The 20,295-nt window shown below is 48.8% G+C and overlaps 1 protein-coding gene across 1 annotated transcript in view; it reads left to right on the top strand.

Annotated features, from left to right (window-relative positions):
• The window catches only part of FACE2 (farnesylated protein-converting enzyme 2), a 75,183-nt gene that overhangs the window by 42,722 nt on the left and 12,166 nt on the right, over window positions 1-20,295 (top strand). Inside the window, exons 4-7 of the mRNA XM_086788992.1 lie at window positions 14,455-14,566; window positions 14,824-14,895; window positions 15,149-15,211; window positions 15,335-15,418. Coding sequence (XP_086645118.1) covers window positions 14,455-14,566; window positions 14,824-14,895; window positions 15,149-15,211; window positions 15,335-15,418 — 331 coding nt within the window. The remainder of the gene's footprint in view (window positions 1-14,454; window positions 14,567-14,823; window positions 14,896-15,148; window positions 15,212-15,334; window positions 15,419-20,295) is intronic.

Below are 20,295 nucleotides of genomic sequence, written 5' to 3' on the forward strand. Positions count from 1 at the left end.
CCAAAAGTGGGATAGACTTGAGCAAAGAGAAGATACACGACGTTAGACCTTTGGTTGTGTTTTTTCACTTGGGTCTGGAGCCATTTCTTGGAGCAGTAAAAAGCAGCCTACTGTGGCGCTTTCCTCTATCGAGGCGGAGTACCGTGCAGTTTGTTATGCTGCATGTGAGGCGATATGGTTGCGGAGATTATTGGAGGAGCTCGGCTGTCCTCCTACCGGATCTACTCTTCTTTGGTATGACAATTAGAGTTGCATCGCCATCGCCAGGAACCCTGTGTTTCATGCTCGTACGAAACACATTGAGATTCAGTATCACTATGTTCGTGAACGGGTTCTTGTTGGAGATTTGCGTTTGGAGTATTGTCCTTCCGCGGAGAATGCTGCAGATTTGTTCACCAAGCTGGTTTCTCAGGCTTCCTTGGCTCCTCATCTTCGGATTCTCGGAGTTTGTTCAGCATCTGGTGCTGAGAGGGAGTGTTAGCATATTCATTCCCAGATTCTACTGTTTTATGGTGCCCATTTGGTCCCTTTTGCATGGCCCTTGCTTGTGGGCTGACCACCCCTTTTTCTAGTATTTTTTTGGGATTTTTCCCAGCCTCTCTCGCATTTTCCAGTCGGCCTGTTTTGCAGCTCTAGTCGGCCAGCCTTCCCTTACTATAAATAGTGGGTGCTGGCCTCTCTTTTCTCATTGAGTCTTGTACATATTTTGCTCCCTCACTTATGAGACTATCTGTGTCTTTTGCTTGTGGCTGTTTTGCTTCAGTATATTCAGCATAGTTCTCTCCATATCTCTCTCTCTCTCTCTCTCTCTCTCTCTCTCTCTCTCTCTCTCTTGCACTCTCTGTTCAGCACATTCTAGTGCCACTTTGCTTCCGCTCTGTGCCTTCTTTCAGCAAGAAGGGTCACAAGTCACCCCAATGTCACCAGAAGAAGCGTGATGAAGGAGCAAAGAACCCTTCCTCAACGGCGGTGTCTCAACCCAAGAAGGATGATGGCATTCTTCTCTTAGCAAGTACTCAGCGTATACTTGCTCTTGTGACTTCTCAGTCACGGTCTTGGATTGTTGATAGTGGTGCTACTGCTCATATGACACCCCATCGAGATTGGTTCAACGACTTCATTGCCAGATCAGGCGAGATCACTCTGGGTGATTCTTCTTCTGTGCTAGTGCATGGTCATGGCACTATCCCCATCTTCCGTTCTGACGAGGACAAGAGGTACTTCTCTGACGTTCTGTATATTCCAGATTTGGCTTTTAACCTTTTGTCAGTGAGTGCTCTTACAGCTCAGGGTGCGGAGGTGATCTTTTCTCGTTATTACCATTCGTGATAAGGCGACTGGTAGCATCTTGGCTCAAGGAGTCCAAGATAGTGGTCTCTACAAGTTGACCGCTCTGCTTTCTTCTGGTGCTTCTTCTGCTCTTTGGCACGCTCGGTTTGGCCATTTTAGCTATCATGTTTTGCTTTGAAGGATGGGTTGGTTGAGGGATTACCGACCATCAAGGCTCCATCTTTTGCCTGTTCCTCTTGTTTACAGGGGAAGCAACACCAAGCTGCCTTTTCGAAGGAGGCGACACACAGATCTTCGACATCACTTGCTCTCATTCATGCAGACTTATGTGGTCCTATGAGTACCGCGTCTTTGAGGAAGACGTTGTACATGTTCGTGATGGTGGATGATTTTTCCAGATATACTTGGGTTTTCTTTTCTGAAGACCAAGGATGAGACTTTTCAGCACTTCTGTGATTGGAAAGCTGAGGTGGAAAAAGAGACCGGTCACTCGGTCAAGGCTCTCAGGACTGATGGATAGGGTGAGTTCACATCCTAGGAGTTTTAGCAATATTTCAAGACACATGGCATTCAGAGACAACTTACTACATCATATACTCCATCACAGAATGGAGTTGCCGAGAGGAAGAATAGGACCATTATGGAGATGGCCCGTGCTATGCTTGAGCATTCTTCATTACCTCGACGTTTCTGGGCTGAGGCGGCTTCCACTGCTGTCTACATTCAGAACAGGTCTCCTACTGTTGCTCTTCCCGATAAAACTCCATATGAGGCTTTCCATGGTGAGAAGCCCTCCGTTGTTCATTTCCGGATATTTGGGTGTACGGCGTATGTTCATGTGCCTAAGGAGCATCGCTCCAAGTTGGACTCGAAGTCTCCGCGCATGACTTTTCTCGGATACAGCACTGTGTCCAAGGCATATCGTCTTTATGATCCTCAGGGCGGTAAAGTTGTTGTGAGCTGTGATGTGGTGTTCGACGAGACTCCTACATCCTCAGAGGGGGGTAGTGAGCTTCTTCTTCCTTCACCTCCTCCTCCTCCTCCTGCTCCCGCTGTTTCTGATACACATCCAGTTGAGGATACTTAGTCAGATGATGATGAACCTACTCCTCCTCCTCCGGCGAGTTCGAGCAAATTTGTACTTGGTTGGTATTATCAGACAGTTCGTGATTCTGGGTTATGTGAGCTTCCTTTTGCTCCTCCGCTTGGTTCTCTTCGGCGTTCTTCCAAAGTTACAAGGAAACAAATTCATGAGGGCAACATGTTTGTTAATTATGCTCTTATGTCTACTATCATGAATGGTCCTTCTGATCCCACTTCTGTAGACGAGGCTCTTTCACATGAGCCTTGGCGTCGTGCTATGCAGGTAGAGCTGGATGCTATCGAATGGAATGGCACTTGGATTTTGGTGCCTCGGCCACTGCGGCATAAGGTGATTGGTGTGTGTTGGATCTTCAAATCAAAGTTCTGAGCTGATGGCAGCTTGGACAAGCACAAGGCGAGGTTGGTTGCCAAGGGTTGTGCTCAGCGCCTTGGTGTCGACTTCGATGAGACCTTCGCTCCGACGGCCCGGATGACTACCATTCGCACCATTCTTGCACTTGCAGGACATCATAGATGGCCCGTTTTCTAGATGGACTTTAAGTCGGCATTCCTGAATGGAGAGCTTACAGAGGAGCTTTATATTGATCAGCCACCAGGATTTGTTCTTCCGGGCAAACAGGATCATGTGTACCGGCTGAAGAAGGCTTTATTTTGTCTGAAGCAGGCTTTGCGGGCTTGGTACCAGTGGATTGATGAGTTCTTTCAGAAGCTCGGCTTGTGCCGTTCTTGCGCAGATTCGAACCTTTATATCTTCCTTGAGAGGGGGTTGATTGTTATCATTGTGGTCTATGTTGATGACCTCATCTTAATATTAGATAAATTTTGATGACTGCGTGATATCTGAAGGCTTTTGCAATGGTCTAGATGGCCTACATGCATATGGGATGAATGCTATGCATAAATGCACACATGTCCTGATGTAAACTCTAAGGCTTCTACTGACTCTACATTGCATGATTGCATCTCTTCAAGTGGGTTAAGGGACTTGGACTGATTGACTGACTGTCTAAGGCTGAGAATGACCTACGTAGCTCGTGCTTGACTTATCCTGGACTGAGGATTACAATGGGGTCATGGCGTATGACAATTATCATCCTAAAAGGTACTAATAATGTGCAATGTTGCACTGATGATGATGAACCAACTTGTCACCATGCACTACAGTGTAGAGTGCATGTGACAATCTGTAATCCTAGCTAATGGAAAATGAGCAGTAAATTGATGAATAAACTGATTAACTGCTAAATGATCACACTTAACCATCATATTTAAATTCGGTGGTTGAATGACAGTAGTCGATGTTGCGGGCTGGTTGCACCTGAGGCTAGGGAAACTGAAGAGAGATGCTGGTATCTAAGATGCATGGCCTCCTTTTCCCTTTGGTGCTCGAGTAACATACGTTCTCGATCGAGCTCTCGGTGGTGCCCCCAAGCGGCGAGTTCATCCTGACGCCGGTCTTCTTTGATCCTGCGTTGGGCTTCCTCATAGTCACATCTATCTGCTTTTTCTTGTTGCTTTCTTGCTTCAGTCTTAACTTTTTCTTGTTATTTTCTTGCTTTAGCTTCTACTTTTTCTTCTCTCCGTCTAGCCTCGTCTTCTCTTCTTTGTTGTTCTATCTGAAAGAAGAGGGAGATGTAGTCGGGGGTTGCTGGAGGCGGAGGAGGACGCGTTGTTGTTACTTCCGAGACTTGGAGACACTCCAGGAGAAGCTGGTTCTAAGCTTTGAGTAGAGCTATGGTGTCTATTGTAGTCGGAAGAGCTAGGTCTTCTTCGGGGGAGACGTCTTCCGGCTGATGGGTACTCTCCTCTGTAGACATGATGCTTAAGTCGGCGGTCGTGCTGGAACGCAATCTGACCATCCAAGGATGCCCTCACGCTAGGATACGGTGTGTGTGGACAAGCTGAATCTGATACCAATGTAACATGCATTGGAAGTATTCGTAATTTGAGGATCCTCTCACACAAATGCTCACACGGTCTTTTGTATCCTGAGTTTCATGAGTTTAGCAATCCACTTTAAGACTTCAAACTTTAAGAGATTTGAGAGAGAGAGAGAGAGAGAGAAAAAATGTACACCGTGTGGGGTCTCGAACTACCCACTGAAGGGCCCCCTATCCTGTTACCGGAATAGTATTTGCTTTATTTCTTTGAAGAGACTGACGGTGGACTGATGATAAGCCAAACGCAAGATCTCTGAGGACCAAGAGTCGGGCTGAATTGTACACGGGTGTAGAAGCACCAATGATGACCAATCTCGAGCCTATGCACTCTTCCCAATGGATGTAGGAGGGCTGCAAATCTGAGGGTGAGAAAAGGGGCTGATTGGGACTGTTCTAGACTATGTATGAATGCTGAGTTTTACCTTCACCAAGTGGCTGTAGCAAAACGATGCATATGAGTGCTGAAACCTGTATGAATGTTGAAAATGCAAGGGATACTGTATGAATTCTGCAATCGCTTATGCTCCTTGTGCTGAAGGCTCCAAGCATTGAGTTCTTCTATGCTGATTATGATATGAATGAATGAATGGATTATATGCTCAGCTATTTATATGGACTTATGATGCTAGTTGGTGGGGTACAGAGCTGACCGACTGCATCTGTCCTGGCTAAAATAACTAAATGATGTAAAAATGCTGTAAATTATGGGAATAATACTAGATGAATTCTAATGAATGCTAGATGGTATCTGAAGGCTTCTGTCATGGTCTAAATGCAGTGGATGAATGCTATGCATTATGTAGAGTGGTTTTTTATGCAAACCCTAAGGCTTCTATTGACTCTACATGCATGAAATGCATCTCTTCAAGTGGGTTAAGGGACTTGGACTGACTGACTGACTGACTGACTGACTGACTGTCTAAGGTTGATAATGACCTACGTAGCTTGTGCCTGACTTATCCTGGACCGAGGATTACAATGGGGTCATGGCGTACGACAAATATCATCCTAAAAGGTGCTAATAATGTACAATATTGCACTGATGATGATGATGAGCCATCTTGCTTGACTTATCCTGGACTGAGGATTACAATGGGGTCATGGCGTACGACAAATATCATCCTCTAATAATGTACAATATTGCACTGATGATGATGAGCCATCTTGTCACTACAGTGCAGAGTGCATGTGACAATTTAGAGCCAATGCCTCGAGGCGCATCTTCCAAGCAATTGTCCGCATGTGGATCACCCGATTGTAGTGAGCGTTTTCTTGAGAGGACGACCAAATCAGTAGTGCAATCTTTTGGTATGTGTATAGCCCGCACGATTTAGGTCTATTGTCTGCGATGTGTTGTAATGCCTTGGGGTGGCAAAGATAAATCTGCCCACTGGTGGGTACCAAATTGCAACTACAGAATGATCTACTCCAAGGAAAAAAGTTGCATTGTTGTTAGTGCACTACATTCTTGGTTGTTGGCTAGTGGTGTGCTGAAGTATCACTTTAATGAGATTGGGAATAAGGTATAATTTTCCCACGTGTACATGATATTTGAAACGTCTTATACTCTTCAAGTATTGATAGAAATTGCCTTTGGGAAGTCTTCTCTCATCAATTTTTGGAAGGAGCCAAACATATAACAAAGTCCTAACACAAGATAAGGAATTTAGTCATAGAAAGGCTTGAGAGGCAATTAGTATGAGTCTAGGGTTAATCCCTAGTACAAGAAATAAATTGGGTGCATCTCAGCATCATAAAATGCATATCGGTCTTTTTTTTTTTTTTTTCCGAGAAAAGATCCTTTCATTAGTTATGTAAAAAAAAAAACGCCCGTAGGGCTACAAAAGAGATCTCTCCTGCTCCTAACAGAGAGAAGAGCAGTGAATACATCATGGCAGCCCGGGAGACTCTCCCTAGGTGCTGCAAAATACAAGCATCAGTCTAAAGGACTGAGCGGCTAAATCATACAATGGGGGGGGGAAGAGCCAAACAGGTGGCCTGTAGTGCCAACGGGGGGATCCCGTGTGTAGGGTGTAGAACGGGCCGCAGCGCCAAGTGGTATGAAAGGCCTGGCGCCGTAAAATCGCCTCATCCGAGTCTCCCCGGATGCGGTCGTACTGTCCTCGCAGGGTGTGGATCAACTCCTGCCAAATCCCCCGAACAGTCTCTGCTGGTGGCTCTAATCTCCCCTCAAAGGCCGTGAAGCACCGGGCCCTCCAGGTGAACCAGATGGTGAGGCTGCTGAGGAGCTCCCATCGTAAATCCCTCTCTTGTGTCCAGCTGTCGGACGAGAAATCCGGTGCCGGAACCAGGCGAGGCTGGCCCCTAATAAATCTGATGGCCTGACTGCCCTGCTCCATCTCATAGCCCATAGCAGGCCCTGACGAAGTCGACCAAGCAGCGGCACCCCACGTAAACATACCCTCTGGAGAGAGGGGGGCTAGAATACGCAGCATCCGCAGCCAAATCTGCTGTGCCTGAGGGCAGTCCCAAAGGCAATGTCTCTGTGTCTCCATAGGGTGGCCGCATCGGACGCAAGCCGCCGGAAGACCGCTATAAACAAGCCAAGTGCCAACTGCTGAGCCCCTGTGGGCGACCAGCCACTGAAAAGCCGAGATCCTGCGGGCCTGTCGACTAGCCCAGAGTCGAGCCCAGAAATCCTCCAGGAACTCCTGTGATAGTCCCTGCAATCGCCAATGCCCCGCTGCCGCTGGAGAAACCGTCCTCCTCGCCGTCAAAATATGCCGTCCCAGCCGAACAGTATACTGGAAAAATGTGATCTCTGTGGCCTCAAGGGATGCATAAGGATCATGCCACTCGTACTCTCCGGGGTCCCACTGTAGCCGGGCCAAGGGGCGCGCTGCATATGCCCATATACGCCAATCCGGGAGCACGTCAGCAGGGTCGGGGTCAATATGCCACTTCCGAGAAGCGGCAGCCACTACCCGAATCCTCTGAAAGGTGCACTCTGCAACCAAAGGCGACTCCACCTCCACTCTCTGGAGTCGGCCCTCATCCTGAATCTCATAATAGAGGCATCTGCCATCCTCAGTGCTAGCTCTGACAGCAATCAGGATCTCCAACTGTGTGAAGGCACCCATCCACCGTGGGGCCACTGGCTCGAGAGGTGTGAACCACTCCTCTGAAAGTGCCTCCTGAATATCATCCCTCATAATCAACCCCCCTCTGAAGTGACTCAGCCTCTCCACCTGGGTCTCCTCTGGTAGACTGCAGAAAGCCTGCCAGTCTCCAAAACTACGAGCTGGGCCTGCCGCTAAAGGTCCCCAAGCTAGACGAGGCCGAGAACCCAGCATATGACCCTGCTCTGTACGAACCGCTGGGCTCCAGATGAGCGGCTGCCTGGCCCGCTCCTCAACACAAGACGGAGGCCGCTGAGATAGCCCCGGTCTCAGTAGCTCCCAAGCTCTCAGGATACTCAAAGCAAATCTGTCCTCCCATCCTCTACTGAGGCCTGTCCTCCTCATCTCTATGAATATCCAGCGAATCTCTGGTGCCCAAGTACCCCCTGCAGGAGGCGCCCGGGCCTGCAATCGCTGCAAGAGGAGCTCTTTCCAAGGCTCAGCGCCTGGAAGCAACCCCCGAACAATAAGCTTCCCCAATAAGGCTCTACTCTGATCGACTGGATCTATAATGCCCAAACCGCCCTGAGCCAGCGGGAGTGTAATAACTGCCCATGCAACCTTTGCCCGAGCTGGCTGACCGTCCCGCCCAGACCACAGAAAGTTCCTGATCAACCTCTGTACCTGGCTGATGCAAGAGCTCGAAAAAATCCAGCAAGACGTAATGTACCACATGGTCGCTAACAGCACCTGATTTGCCACCACCACCCTCCCAGCCAAGGATAGTCGAGCTGTACTCCAATACAATAGCTTCTTCCGAATGCTCAGAAGAAGCGGGGCAATCTGCTGCTCAGGTGACAAATCGAGGCCAATCTGGCATCCCAAATACCGCACTGCTGTGCCGGGAGGGATCCATCTAAAACCGGGGTCCGGACTCCATGCCGGAGTGGGAGCACTACTGATCCAAAAGGCCACTGTCTTGCGCCAATTGATCAATGCTCCCGAAGCTGCACTAAAAACCTGGAGCGACTGCTCTGCCCGAATAAGATTGGCCTCTTGGCCATGCAAAAATAAGCCCGTGTCGTCTGCAAACTCAGCATCAAGCAAATCCTCCCCCCGGACTGGGAGCTGAAGTCCTCTCAAACCAACCTCCTCTGCCGTCAAATACATACTCATAGCCTCCGCAAAGAAGAGAAAAAGGAAAGGGGCGAGAGGACACCCCTGACGGACTGATCTGGTCAGCTCAAAACTCGGCCTCCGACCTCCTGCAATCAGCACCTGGCTGCGAGCTGTGGAATACAAAGCTGCCACCCCTCTGATCCATCCTGGCTCAAAGCCCAGGCGAAGCATAGTGCCCTCTAAGAATCCCCAATCAACTCTATCGTATGCCTTCTCAAAATCGAGAAGCATCACGACCAAGTCCTTGCCAAGAAACCTAGCTCGGGCCGTCGCCTCCCAGAAAGTAAAGATGTTGTCAAGGATACTGCGCTCCTTGACAAATCCTGTCTGAGTAGCATGAATCAACTCCCCCAGGAAGGGCTGGATCCTCAAACTCAAGGCCTTTGCCAAGACCTTGTATACAGTATTGAGGATCGTAATAGGCCTCCAATGCCGAATGTCATCCGATACTCCCTCCCCCTTGGGGATAAGATAGATCAAGCCCTCTGAAAAGCTCTGCGGCATCACCCCAGTGTCCAAAACATGCTGAAAGCCCCTGCGGAGGCCTGGCCCCAAAAGGTCCCAATAGCGCATAAAAAAGGCCGGCGTCAGTCCGTCCTCCCCTGGGCAACTATGTCGCGGCAGGACCCTCAAGGCCTCGGCAAGCTCAATCTCTGACAGAGGCGCACCTAGAACTGTGCGCATATGGTCTGTGACCCTCCTCTGCACATGGGCCCACACAGTCTGTCTGCATACATCTCGATCCTCAGTGGCTGGCTCCGCTGAAAGCAAGTCACGATAAAAAGCAGTGGCAATGGCTCTGATCTCCCCGAGCTCAGTAGCTATCGATCCATCCGGTCTAGCAAGCTGGCGAACCCCTGCTCGGGCATGACGGGGTCCAGTGATCTCAAAAAACTCCCCAGTCACTCTATCACCAAGCTGCGTCCACTGAGAGGCCTGACGACGATAGTAAAACTCATGTCTCTGCTCCTCTGCCTCTCTAACCTCCTGGCGTGCCTGGCTCAGCTGGGACGCCACCCACTCACATGCAGGCTGCTGCTCCTGAAGGCGCTGTAGCGAAGCAAGGCTGCGTCTCAGCCGTTGCTCCCGCTCGCGAATCTCTCCCAGTCGTGTCAAAGCTGCAGCGTGTAGAAAAGAGCTAAGATCAATGAGTCCCTGGGCACACTGGCCCGCTGCATCCTGGTCTGAGCACTGACTATCATGCCAGATCCTCTCAATGTCCTCAGCGAGACTGGGGTCTGCAAGTACCCTCTCTGGGATCCTCAACTGCAAGCTGGGCTCCCGTGTCCCCTCCTCCAAAGTCAGTATAACTGGCGCATGATCTGAAAATGAGGTGCCAGCAAGAATGCCGACGGAGCCCCCTCGCTCCCCCAACCAATCGCCCACATAAAAGCGATCAATCCGAGATAGATTAGTCCCTCCCTGCCGGCGATCCGACCGAGAGAAACTAAGACTGTCCTGAGACCGGGAAAAAGCCCCATGCTGCCATGCATCAGTGATCCTCAGTGTCATACAAAACCGGTCCCAAGCTGCAAGCTCCGTGCCGTGCACTGTAACATGACTGCCTCCCACCCTATCTGCCGGGTCCTCAAGCATGTTGAAGTCTCCCCCAACACACCAATGTGCGGCCTCTGGCAATGCATCTGTAACCTGAGTCCAGAACTCTGCTCTGGCACTAGCATGATTGGGCGCATAGATGTTGAGCACACCCAATAGCTCATCATGCATCCTCAGAATGACATACTGTGCTCTACCAGGCACAATGATCCCTCGGTCCACAATGGCCTGCCGCCATGCATCTGCAATAACCATGCATACTCCTCCCTGTCCACCCAACGGACCAAACCCTGCAGACCAGAAAGTGTCCCATCTACCAGGCATCACCGAACCATATCTCCGGATCCTGCTCTCACCCAAGTGGTGCTCCTGCATCATCAGAATGTCAATGCTGCCACCAACCAGACATCTCTGTAGCTCCTGCCTCAAGCAGCCTCGATAGCGTATAAAGTGTGCTCCGCCAAGGCCCTGTACATTCCATGAGATGATCCTCATGGATGTCCTACTGAGGTGGATGCTGTCTCAGCCGTACGGCGGGCCTTCGCAAGCGGCTTGGATGGAGAGTAGTCCCCATCCGAACGGCTGCGAGTCTGCCCACCCGGTGTACTGCAAGAATCCCGGATCAGGCGCCAGTGGCTGTGACCCATGGCGACTGCCTCCTGCTCTGACATAGTAACCTCGTGAATGCTCACATATCCTGGGTCGCGCGCCAAATCTGCAACTATGCGCACGACCAAATGCCGAATCCCGGATGTATCCACACCCCCGGGATCCAAGACAAAATGAGCCAACTCCCAAAGTCGGCCTAGCACATCTGTAACCTCCAAATCGCTCATGTGATGTGAAAACTCAACTGCCTGAGTCTTCAACGTGCTGAGAGCGAGCTCTAGAGTCCACTCCCGGTCACAAGGTCCACATAGAGGGAACGAGAAGGCCACTGCTGAGTCTAGTGCCTCCTCCCCGCGGGCCGGAGGTATCACTACATGCACTCGGATGGGTGCTGGCTCATGGGGGCCCTCTGCTCCAAAAAGCCGTGTGAAGGTATAATCAAACGCCGCCGAGCGCTGTCGAATGCCGAGGCGACTCAGCCGACTACGAATAGATGAAATCCGTGAGGCCCTAATCGGCATAGGTCTCCTCTGTGATGCTCGAGCGAGGTCAGTGCTCAGCGCCCTCCGGACTGCAGGTGAGCGCCAGGGAGCTGCCAGGACCTCCCGGGAAGGCGAGGCGGGCGGAGGGGGAGGAGGGGGAGGCGAGGGAGGAGGAGAGGGAGCCGCTGCCGAGACCGGAGCGGGGGCGGGAGGAGGCGATGGTGGAAGCGAGGCGGTGGGAGGGGATGGGTGTGGGGGAGGTGAAGGAGGGGGAGCTGGCATCTCCTGGTCCTCGGTCGCTGCAGGGGTCTCCTCCTGAAGGGGAGCAAATCTGTTCCTCACGGGAACCCAGTGAGGCTGAGACTGTGGCTGCTGCTGCAGCGGTACCTGGGCGTGCTGCTGTGGCTGTCTCCCTCGACGGCGCCCCTGTCCAGGCTGCCACTCCGAGGTCTCTGTGGCCTGAGCAGGTGTCCCTGAGGCAGCCTGCCGAGCCGAATCTGTGGGCGGGCCATCCGTGGCCTGCTCTGTGGTGAGGGCCGAGGTCTCCTGCGAGGGCAGGCCTTGGCCAAATGACCGACCTGCCTGCAAATGAAGCACTGGTTCGGGAGCCCCGAGAACTCCACTCTCTGATCAATCCACCCCCCCCCTATCCTAGGTAGCTGAATGACCTTAGGAAGGGAGGAGATGTCAGATACTAACACTCTGACCGAAGGTAGCCCAGCTGCTCTGGCCACCACTGAAGCTGCTGAGGGGCCCGTCTCAAGAACCGAGCCCACCAGTGCTCCGAGCCTGGAGAGGAGCGGAAGATACTCCCGGCGGAGACCAGGGAAACAAACTGTAATATGGAAGAGGCGCTCTCCCTGCTCCGCCGCAGCTGGGTCAAATCCATGCTGCCAAGGCCTGAAGAAAGCCCGAGCACCCCTGATATCCAGAGGACTCATGGCAAGGACCTTGGCAACGCTCTGGGCGGCCTCGAACTCGATCTGATAATGTCCCCGGCCCAAGAGCTGTACATCAAGGATCTTGCCCACATCTGCAAGAAGGCGAGCCTGAAGTAGATCCCTGATCTCCCCTCTGCTGGGGCGAGTGCCGACTATACGGCAGATGGTGGAGTGAGCCTGAAGGCGTTCCACCTCTGCGGTGAGGCTCGCTTCCTCTTCCGGCGAAAGAGAAAGCCTGATGGGGAGGACCTCGGTGGCGGGCGAGGGGGCTGCGGAAGAGTCCCTCTGAGACGAGGCGGGAGGAGTCTCCATCAGAGTCTGAAGCTCAAGCGAAGGCGAGGCGAAAGCGGAAAACCTGCAAGAAGCGGGCTGCACACCAAGAGGCGGAAGGACGGAAGACGAAGAGGGAAAAAAAACAAAAACCCCCAAGGGGTGAAAAGCAGCACGACAAAGGAGGGAAGGGGGGGGCGGCGAAAAGAGGAGAGGCCCAGAGGGGGGGGGCGGCGACAACGCGAGGAGGAGGGAGGCGGGGCGCTGCTGAATGGAGGCGGCGATAGCAGGCGAAGAGGCGGGGGGGCGACCAGGCGGCAGCGGGGGGGGGATGACAACAGGCGGCAGCGGGGGGGGGGATGGCGAACAGGCGGCAGCGGGGGGGAACAGGCGGCAGCGGGGGGATGATGGCGAACAGGCGGCAGCGGGGGGGGGGAGGCGAAATGGCGAAGAGGGGGGCGCAGCAGCGAGGAAGGAGGGGGGGGCGGCGCAGCAGCGAGGAAGGAGAGGGGGGGCGCAGCGGCGAGCAGAGGGAAGCAAGCGGGGGGCGGAAGGAAACAGGCGCGAGGAGGGGGGGGGAGCGAGGGTGCGCAGCGCAGGGTGAGGCGGGGAGCTCCAGCGAGCCCTAGGAACTTGCATATCGGTCTTTTGAATGTCTTATGCTAGTTTTAGTGTCTTCTCATTATGTCCATATGAATGGTGAATTGCGTAACAAAGTCCAGCCATGAGATCGTGGATTTTGTAGATCTGCTGAGGATAAAGAGGCATAAGCAAGCCAATTGGCAATAAGCATGTCCAAGGAAGGAATTGGGTCTATTTCACCTTAACGAAGCAATGGTTGAAAAATATGGACAAAGCTCTCCTTTGATCCTTCTTGAGGACAACTACAACTAAAATGCAGTTCATCTAAGCATGCTTTGCATGTCCGTTGGCTGAAGCCGTAGAGGACCACCTCTTGAATTTGTTTGAAGATTGTGCGAAGATTGTTAATGTGGCAGAGATCCTAGTTTCTGAATGCATTTTTTTTTTCATGCATTCAAGCATGGAAAAGGAGTACGTTTGAATAAATTTGTGGCTGCTATGATCATGAGAAACATGGTTGTGACATTGGCCATGCAGTCCTTGTTGACTTATTGAAGCAGATTTGCTTCATTGATGGTTTTAATGCTGAGCTGCCAAAATTTTAGCACATAAGATGCCGACTCTCTCACATTTTTGACTAATTTAATAGATCCTGCTTGTAGTATGTATCTACATCGCATTTCAAATGGTAAATTTATTGATGGTACCTTTGAATTCATGGTAGGAACCTTGCTTATTGGAAGGTATTGAAGCCTAATTTGTATCCCTATATGCCTTACTTATGGGAATCAGGAGATGGAAATTGTGTCCTATATGCCTTACTTATGGGAATCAGGAGATGGAAATTGAACTTTTGAGGGGGACTGGAGCAGAGAAAAGCTATATAAGCAAGGATGATGTAAACAGGAGCAGCAGGAGAGAGAAAATAAATTGCTAAAGTAAAGCAGAGGAGAGTAAAGGAAATAGGAGAGAAGACAGAAGCCTTGAAATTAGTTACTTGACCTAAACTGATGGTCAAAGGTAAAAAGTCAGTTTTGTCAGGGAAACATGCCGTTTCGTGAATGGAAACAGGGAAACGGCTGAAATGGGAAACATGCTGTTCCAGATATAGAAATGGGAAACATGGTGTTCCAGATATAGAAATGGGAAACAGCTGAAATGAGTTCTGGAAATCATGATCCCCTTCGAAACAAGTGTTTTGGCTTGGGAGGCTCATGTTTCCGGGTGTTTCCCATAACTCTGCAATATATGCACCTCAGCAAAATACACAACTTGACTAGCACATCTGTTGACCCAGCTCGGAAAACAAAACAAAAAAACTAACACCTCTAAAGCAAGGGACATCACTCAATTTTTTCTTTTGTTTTGGGCTCAAGTTACTCATATTGTTTGTTATTCTTTTGTTGTGTTTTTTATACAGGCACCATTAACTGAAGAGATTGTGTTCAGAGCGTGCATGATACCGACATTACTTTGTGCTGGATTGCAGCCTGTCACAATCATCTTCCTATGTCCATTGTTTTTTGGTCTAGGTATAAAACAAGAGTTGAAAAGAGCAAGTTTCAATTATCTGAATATTATGCCAAGGTGTCACTTGGTTATGACAAAATGGCAATAGATTGGGCGAGATGGCATGCTATGCTATGTTAGCAAAGTTATGCCGCTCAAACAGAGATGCAGACAAGCATTTGCAAATAATTTGACAGGAGAATGAAATTTTTTTCTGTAGCAAGTGATTAAGGGGTTTATATTTGTGTACTTAATTTTGTTTGTCTCCTTTTCTGAGCAGCTCATGTAAACCACTTTTGGGAGCTTGTTCACCTACAAAATTGTGACAAGAAGAGAGCTCTTATTATTGTAGGTACGCAACTTTTTGTCATACCTCATGATTTTGGAGCTAGTAAGTATTGTGACTGTGGGAGCTGCTTTGTTTTCCTACAAAATTTTCTCCTCTTTACTACTATACCTGATTACTATGTTCTCATTTTTCAAGCAGCTCTATTAAAGTGAAAAACTTCATCTTGCTGGTTGTCTTTTTGTTCATGCAACATCTCATTTCAGATGCTGACAAGATATTATATAGTCACATTCATTCATGTGTGGTGCCTTTGCAGGCATGCAGTTAGGGTATACTACTGTCTTTGGTTGGTATGCATCTTTTTTGTACATTCGGACAGGTATTAATGTTTTTCCAGTAGAAGGCTTTGTACTTGCCTTAATCCTCCACTCTTCCCACATGGTTTTGCCTTCTAGTTTCTTGTTTGCAATGTTATCCTAATGTTGATGAGGGGTGATTGTAGGAAATATATTGGCACCATTGGCTGCTCACATATTTTGCAATATAATGGGCTTCCCTGAACTGAACGGAGTGTTGCAAAGAAGAGGTGATTTCCTTGCTTTATCGATTGTCCTTATTGTTCTCATGTTCACTTCTGCTTGTACATGCTGGGAGGGTGGGTTCTTTGTTTTGGGGGTTGGATCAAAGCCGCTGAGTTGTATGAGTTTTTCAGACTTCACGTACGGAAGACTGAGTTGTCCAAGAAATGACACCACTTCAGACTTTTTCAAACAGTACCTGCAACTTGTGCTGGTCAGGCATAGGTGCCATGTGAAATCCAAAGCATGGCCAAAACTTAGTGGTCATAATGAGGACTTGAGATACATCATCTTCAAAGAATCCCATTGAATGAAAAATCTGTAAAGGGTGCTTCTATGACACGGACTAACATGTGGCCTGTAGCAGAAGGTTTAGCCTTGGCAGCAAAGCTGTGCATTAGAGGCAAGGGTGGTCACCTTCTGCTGTACTGGTGAACTCCAAAGAGCTTTACAAACGGAATGGGAGATAGAATTAGGGTTAGGGTTTCATGTGAGAGACAAACACAGAGAGAGAAGAAGAGAGAGAGAGAGAGAGAGAGAGTTGTGGGGATAAGTCAACTCATAGGAATGAGTGTGTGACTCCCCTATCACACATGTATATTGCACTAGTACACATAGTGCACTTAGTACATTAAAAGTACTAAGTGTACTATGTACTATAACTTATGGGCTTGTACACACTACAAGGGTGGGCATAATGCCTTTACCCCAACAACCTCCCACTTAAAGGCAAAGTGCCCTTAAGTAAAGGAAAAGAAAAATCAGCATGTACATGATAATCTGCAAGGCCATATCAAGGCTGAAACTGGCCTCATCCAATGCCCATCAAGTGTCTGCAATGAGCAAACCGCTCTGGAGGCAAACTTTTTGTCAACAGATCAGCCGGGTTGTCATCCGTATGAATCTTAACAAGCTGAATTTGCTTGTTCTCTATCACCTCTCTGATGAAGTGATACTACACATCCACATGCTTCGTCTTTGCATGAAAGACAAGGTTCTTTGCCAACTGGATGGCACTCTGATTGTCACAATGCAACAATGGAATATCCCCTGTATAACCCAAATCAACCACTAACCGAGATAACCATAATGCCTCCTTGCAAGCCTCTGTGGTGGCTGCAATATACTCGGCCTCTATAGTAGATAAGGCAGTGCACTTCTGCATCCTGGATATCCATGACACAGCACCTCCTGTGAATGTAAATACATAACCGGTAGTAGACTTCCGGTTATCTGGATGACCGGCATAATCCGAATCCGTGTAACCATGCACTAATGCATCCTGTTTGCCAAAGCATATGCACATATCCTGTGTGCCCTTCAGGTATCTCATGACACCTTTCACTGCTTCCCAATGCTTCTTGCCAGGTTTGGCCATGTATCTAGAAACCACTCCCACTGCAAATGCAACGTCCGGCCTAGTAGCAACCATGGCATACATGAGACTGCCACAAGCTGAAGCATACGGAATCTTGGCCATATCAGCCCTGTCACTATCCGACTGCGGGCTGTCCATAGCACTGAGTTTCACATATGGAAGCAAAGGAGTACTAGTCTTCTTTCCCCCGTCCATATTGAACCTCTACAAAACTTTGCTAATGTATTCCTTCTGAGACAAATACAACACATGCTGATTTTTGTCCCGAAGTATCCGCATACCCAAAATGTGATTTGCATCACCCAAATCCTTCATATCAAAGGTTTGATGCAGCCTCTTCTTCAAGGCATCCATCTCTTTACGAGATTTCCCGGCAATCAACATATCATCAACATATAAGATGAGGATCAATAGACTGCCATCCAAAGCTTTCTTGGTGTATAAGCAGTGATCTATGTCACTTCTCCTGAAATCTTGGGATTTCATGAATGTATCAAATTTATGATGCCATTCCCTTGGTGCCTGTTTGAGCCCATAAAGACTCTTTTTCAGCTTGCATACAAGCTTCTTCTTTCCATTCACTGCATAACCCTCTGGCTGTTGCATATATAATGGAGATCACCATGAAGAAAAGCAGTCTTCACATCCATCTGAATCAAATCCAGATCATCATGAGCAACCAAAGCTAATACAGCTCTAAGTGTGGTCATTTTGACCACTGGAGAGAAGATCTCATCAAAGTCCACACCATATTCTTGCTTGAAGCCCTTAGCCACTAACCTGGCTTTGTATCTTGGCTTTGCATCAGGTGCAACTTTGAGCCTGTAAACCCACTTGCATGGCAAAACCTTCTTGCCTGTAGGCAAATGCACCAACTTCCATGTTCCATTTTTGTGCAGAGAATCCATCTCTGACTTCATGGCACGCTCCCAAAGAGCCTTGTCTACCCTCTGTAAAGCCTCCTTATAACATGAGGGCTCCCCACAGTCAGTAAGCATCAAGTAGTCAACCCCTGGAACAAACCTGTCAGGGGCTTTGGAGGGTCTTGTGGACCTCCGTACCCAATGACCATCATTTGCAGGTTGCTGTCCAGCCTGCAAGCTCCTGTTCCATGCCATAAGGTTGAAAAATCATGTCCGGTATCTCCTCTAACTGTGGGATATCCATAGGGATATCTTCTGTCATCTCTGGCTGTCCATTTGGACCTTTTTTAGCACCATTTAAGGGCTGGTTTTGTTGCTGTAATGGCTGATTTACAGCTCTTTGTTGTTGTCCATGATGTCCATCATCATCAAAGATGACTCTGCCAGGCTCCTGTTGCCTTACAGGCTCCTTATACATGCATGTTTCATCAAAAATGACATCATTGCTGCGTATAATCTTTCTATTGACTGGATCCCAAAGTCTATACCCCATTTCACCTCTGTCACCATATCCTAGGAATATGCATTTGTGAGACTTAGGATCAAGACTCAAGTTTGGTGCATATTTCCCTGCGTATGTGCACGTACGCAACACAACCAAACACTCTCAAGTGCTTGTAGGACGGAGGCTTCCCTGTCCATACTTCCTCTGGCACTTTCCCACTAAGCCTCGTGTTAGGTGACCTGTTTATAAGATGAACGGCTGTCATAACAGCTTCAGCCCAAAAACCATGAGGTAATGCAGCATGTGACAACATAGAACGGACCTTCTCCTGAATGGTCCTGTTCATCCTCTCTGCTGTCCCTTTTTGTGGAGGATCATAAGGAGTAGAGAGCTCCCTCTTGATGCCTTTAGCATCGCAAAAGTCCTGAAACAGTTTGGACATATACTCTCCACCATTGTCGGAACGCAAAGCCTTCAGTGTTTTGCCAGTTTGATTCTCCACAAGAGCAACAAACTTCTCAAACACTGAGAATGTATCACTCTTCAAACGAAGAGGATAAACCCACACCTTGCGTGTGGCATCATCAATAAAAGACACAAAATATTTTGCCCCTCCCAAAGAAAGCTGAGGCATCTCACATACATCTGTATGTACAAGCTCTAACTGAGCATCTTTCTGTCCAAGAGCTTTCTTGTGGGGGCACTGGAGTTGCCTGCCATATATACAATGCTCACAAAACTGAAAACTTGAGAACTTTAGAGAAGGCAAGTAACCCAAACGAGACAATTGCTCCATTCCTTTGACACTTATGTGTCCCAACCGGCTATGCCACATAGAGATTTCCGGCAGCTCGGTTGCATTTACATTAGCATGGTGACAAACACCTGCATGCATGAAGTAAAGAGTGTCCACCTTAGAGCCTCTGGCAACAAACCAGTGAGCCCTTACTAATCTTCCGCTTTCCACGACCAAATGTGGTAACATAATCAGCATCATCAAGCTGTCCAGTAGAAAGCAGGTTCTTCTTGATCTCAGGCACATGCCTGACATCATGGAGCATAAGCTGTGAGCCATCTGAAAACACAAGCCTCACATTACCTCTGCCAAGAATCTTGCATGCATGGTTGTCACCCAAATAAACTACTCCTTCATTGCCAGCAGTATACCTGACAAACAAGTCTCTGCAACCTGTGACATGAAAGGAGGCACCTGAATCAATGATCCATGAGTGCATACCATGACCATCTCCTGCAAGAAGTGAATGGGCATCAAGTGAAGACGTGAATAGGACCTCATCCTCACTGTCACCTGCATGTGACACATTGACTTCTTCAATCTTGACTCCACTTTTGCCCTTTTGCTTTGCATCTTTGGCTTCATCTTTGTCTTTGTCCTTTCCTTTGTCCTTTTCCCCTTTTGATCATTCTTCCATTTGTAGCATTGCTTTTTGATGTGTCCCTTCTTGCCACAATAATGGCATTCCACGTCCTTTTTGGAGCGGTACTTGCTCCTTCCCCGTTCTTGGCTTTTACCCCTTTGCTGGGATCTCACACGTGCATTCATTGCATTGGACTTTCCAACAGAGTTGTTTTTCCTGTTCATCTCCTCTTGAAGGAGCGCACCCTCAACATCTGCATATGACAGCATAGCATTCGAATTGCTAGTGGCTGTCGTGAATGTGTCCCAACTCTCTGGCAAAGTGCATAAGAGAAAAGTGGCTTTGAACTCATCGTCCATTGCCAACTTTTGATTAATGACCTGGCTGACAATACCATTAAACTCATTTAGATGGGCTGTCATAGACGCCCCTTCCTTCATCTGAAGACCTGTGAGTTTCTTCAACCAATACACTTTGCTTGAGGCACTTTGCTGGGCATACAAGTCCTGCAATCTTTGCCACATTCCCCAAGCTGTCTTCTCTTCACGAATGCTGAAAAGTAAAGAGTCTGACACAGACAACATGATAGTAGATCTTGCCAGCTCATCCATATCTTCCCACTCTTCAGCAGTAAGAGAAGCGGGCATTACACCCCTTTCTTTGATAGGCTTGTGCTGCTTCTTTTGGAGCAACACATTATAGCACTGGGTTTGCCAAATATCATAATTATGTGAGCCTTCAAGCTTCTTGATGTGAAGCA

Source organism: Cibotium barometz, chromosome 53 (genome assembly GCF_041138505.1).
Source record: "Cibotium barometz isolate CiBa-2024 chromosome 53, ASM4113850v1, whole genome shotgun sequence".
In the NCBI taxonomy this organism is placed as follows: Eukaryota; Viridiplantae; Streptophyta; class Polypodiopsida; order Cyatheales; family Cibotiaceae; genus Cibotium; species Cibotium barometz.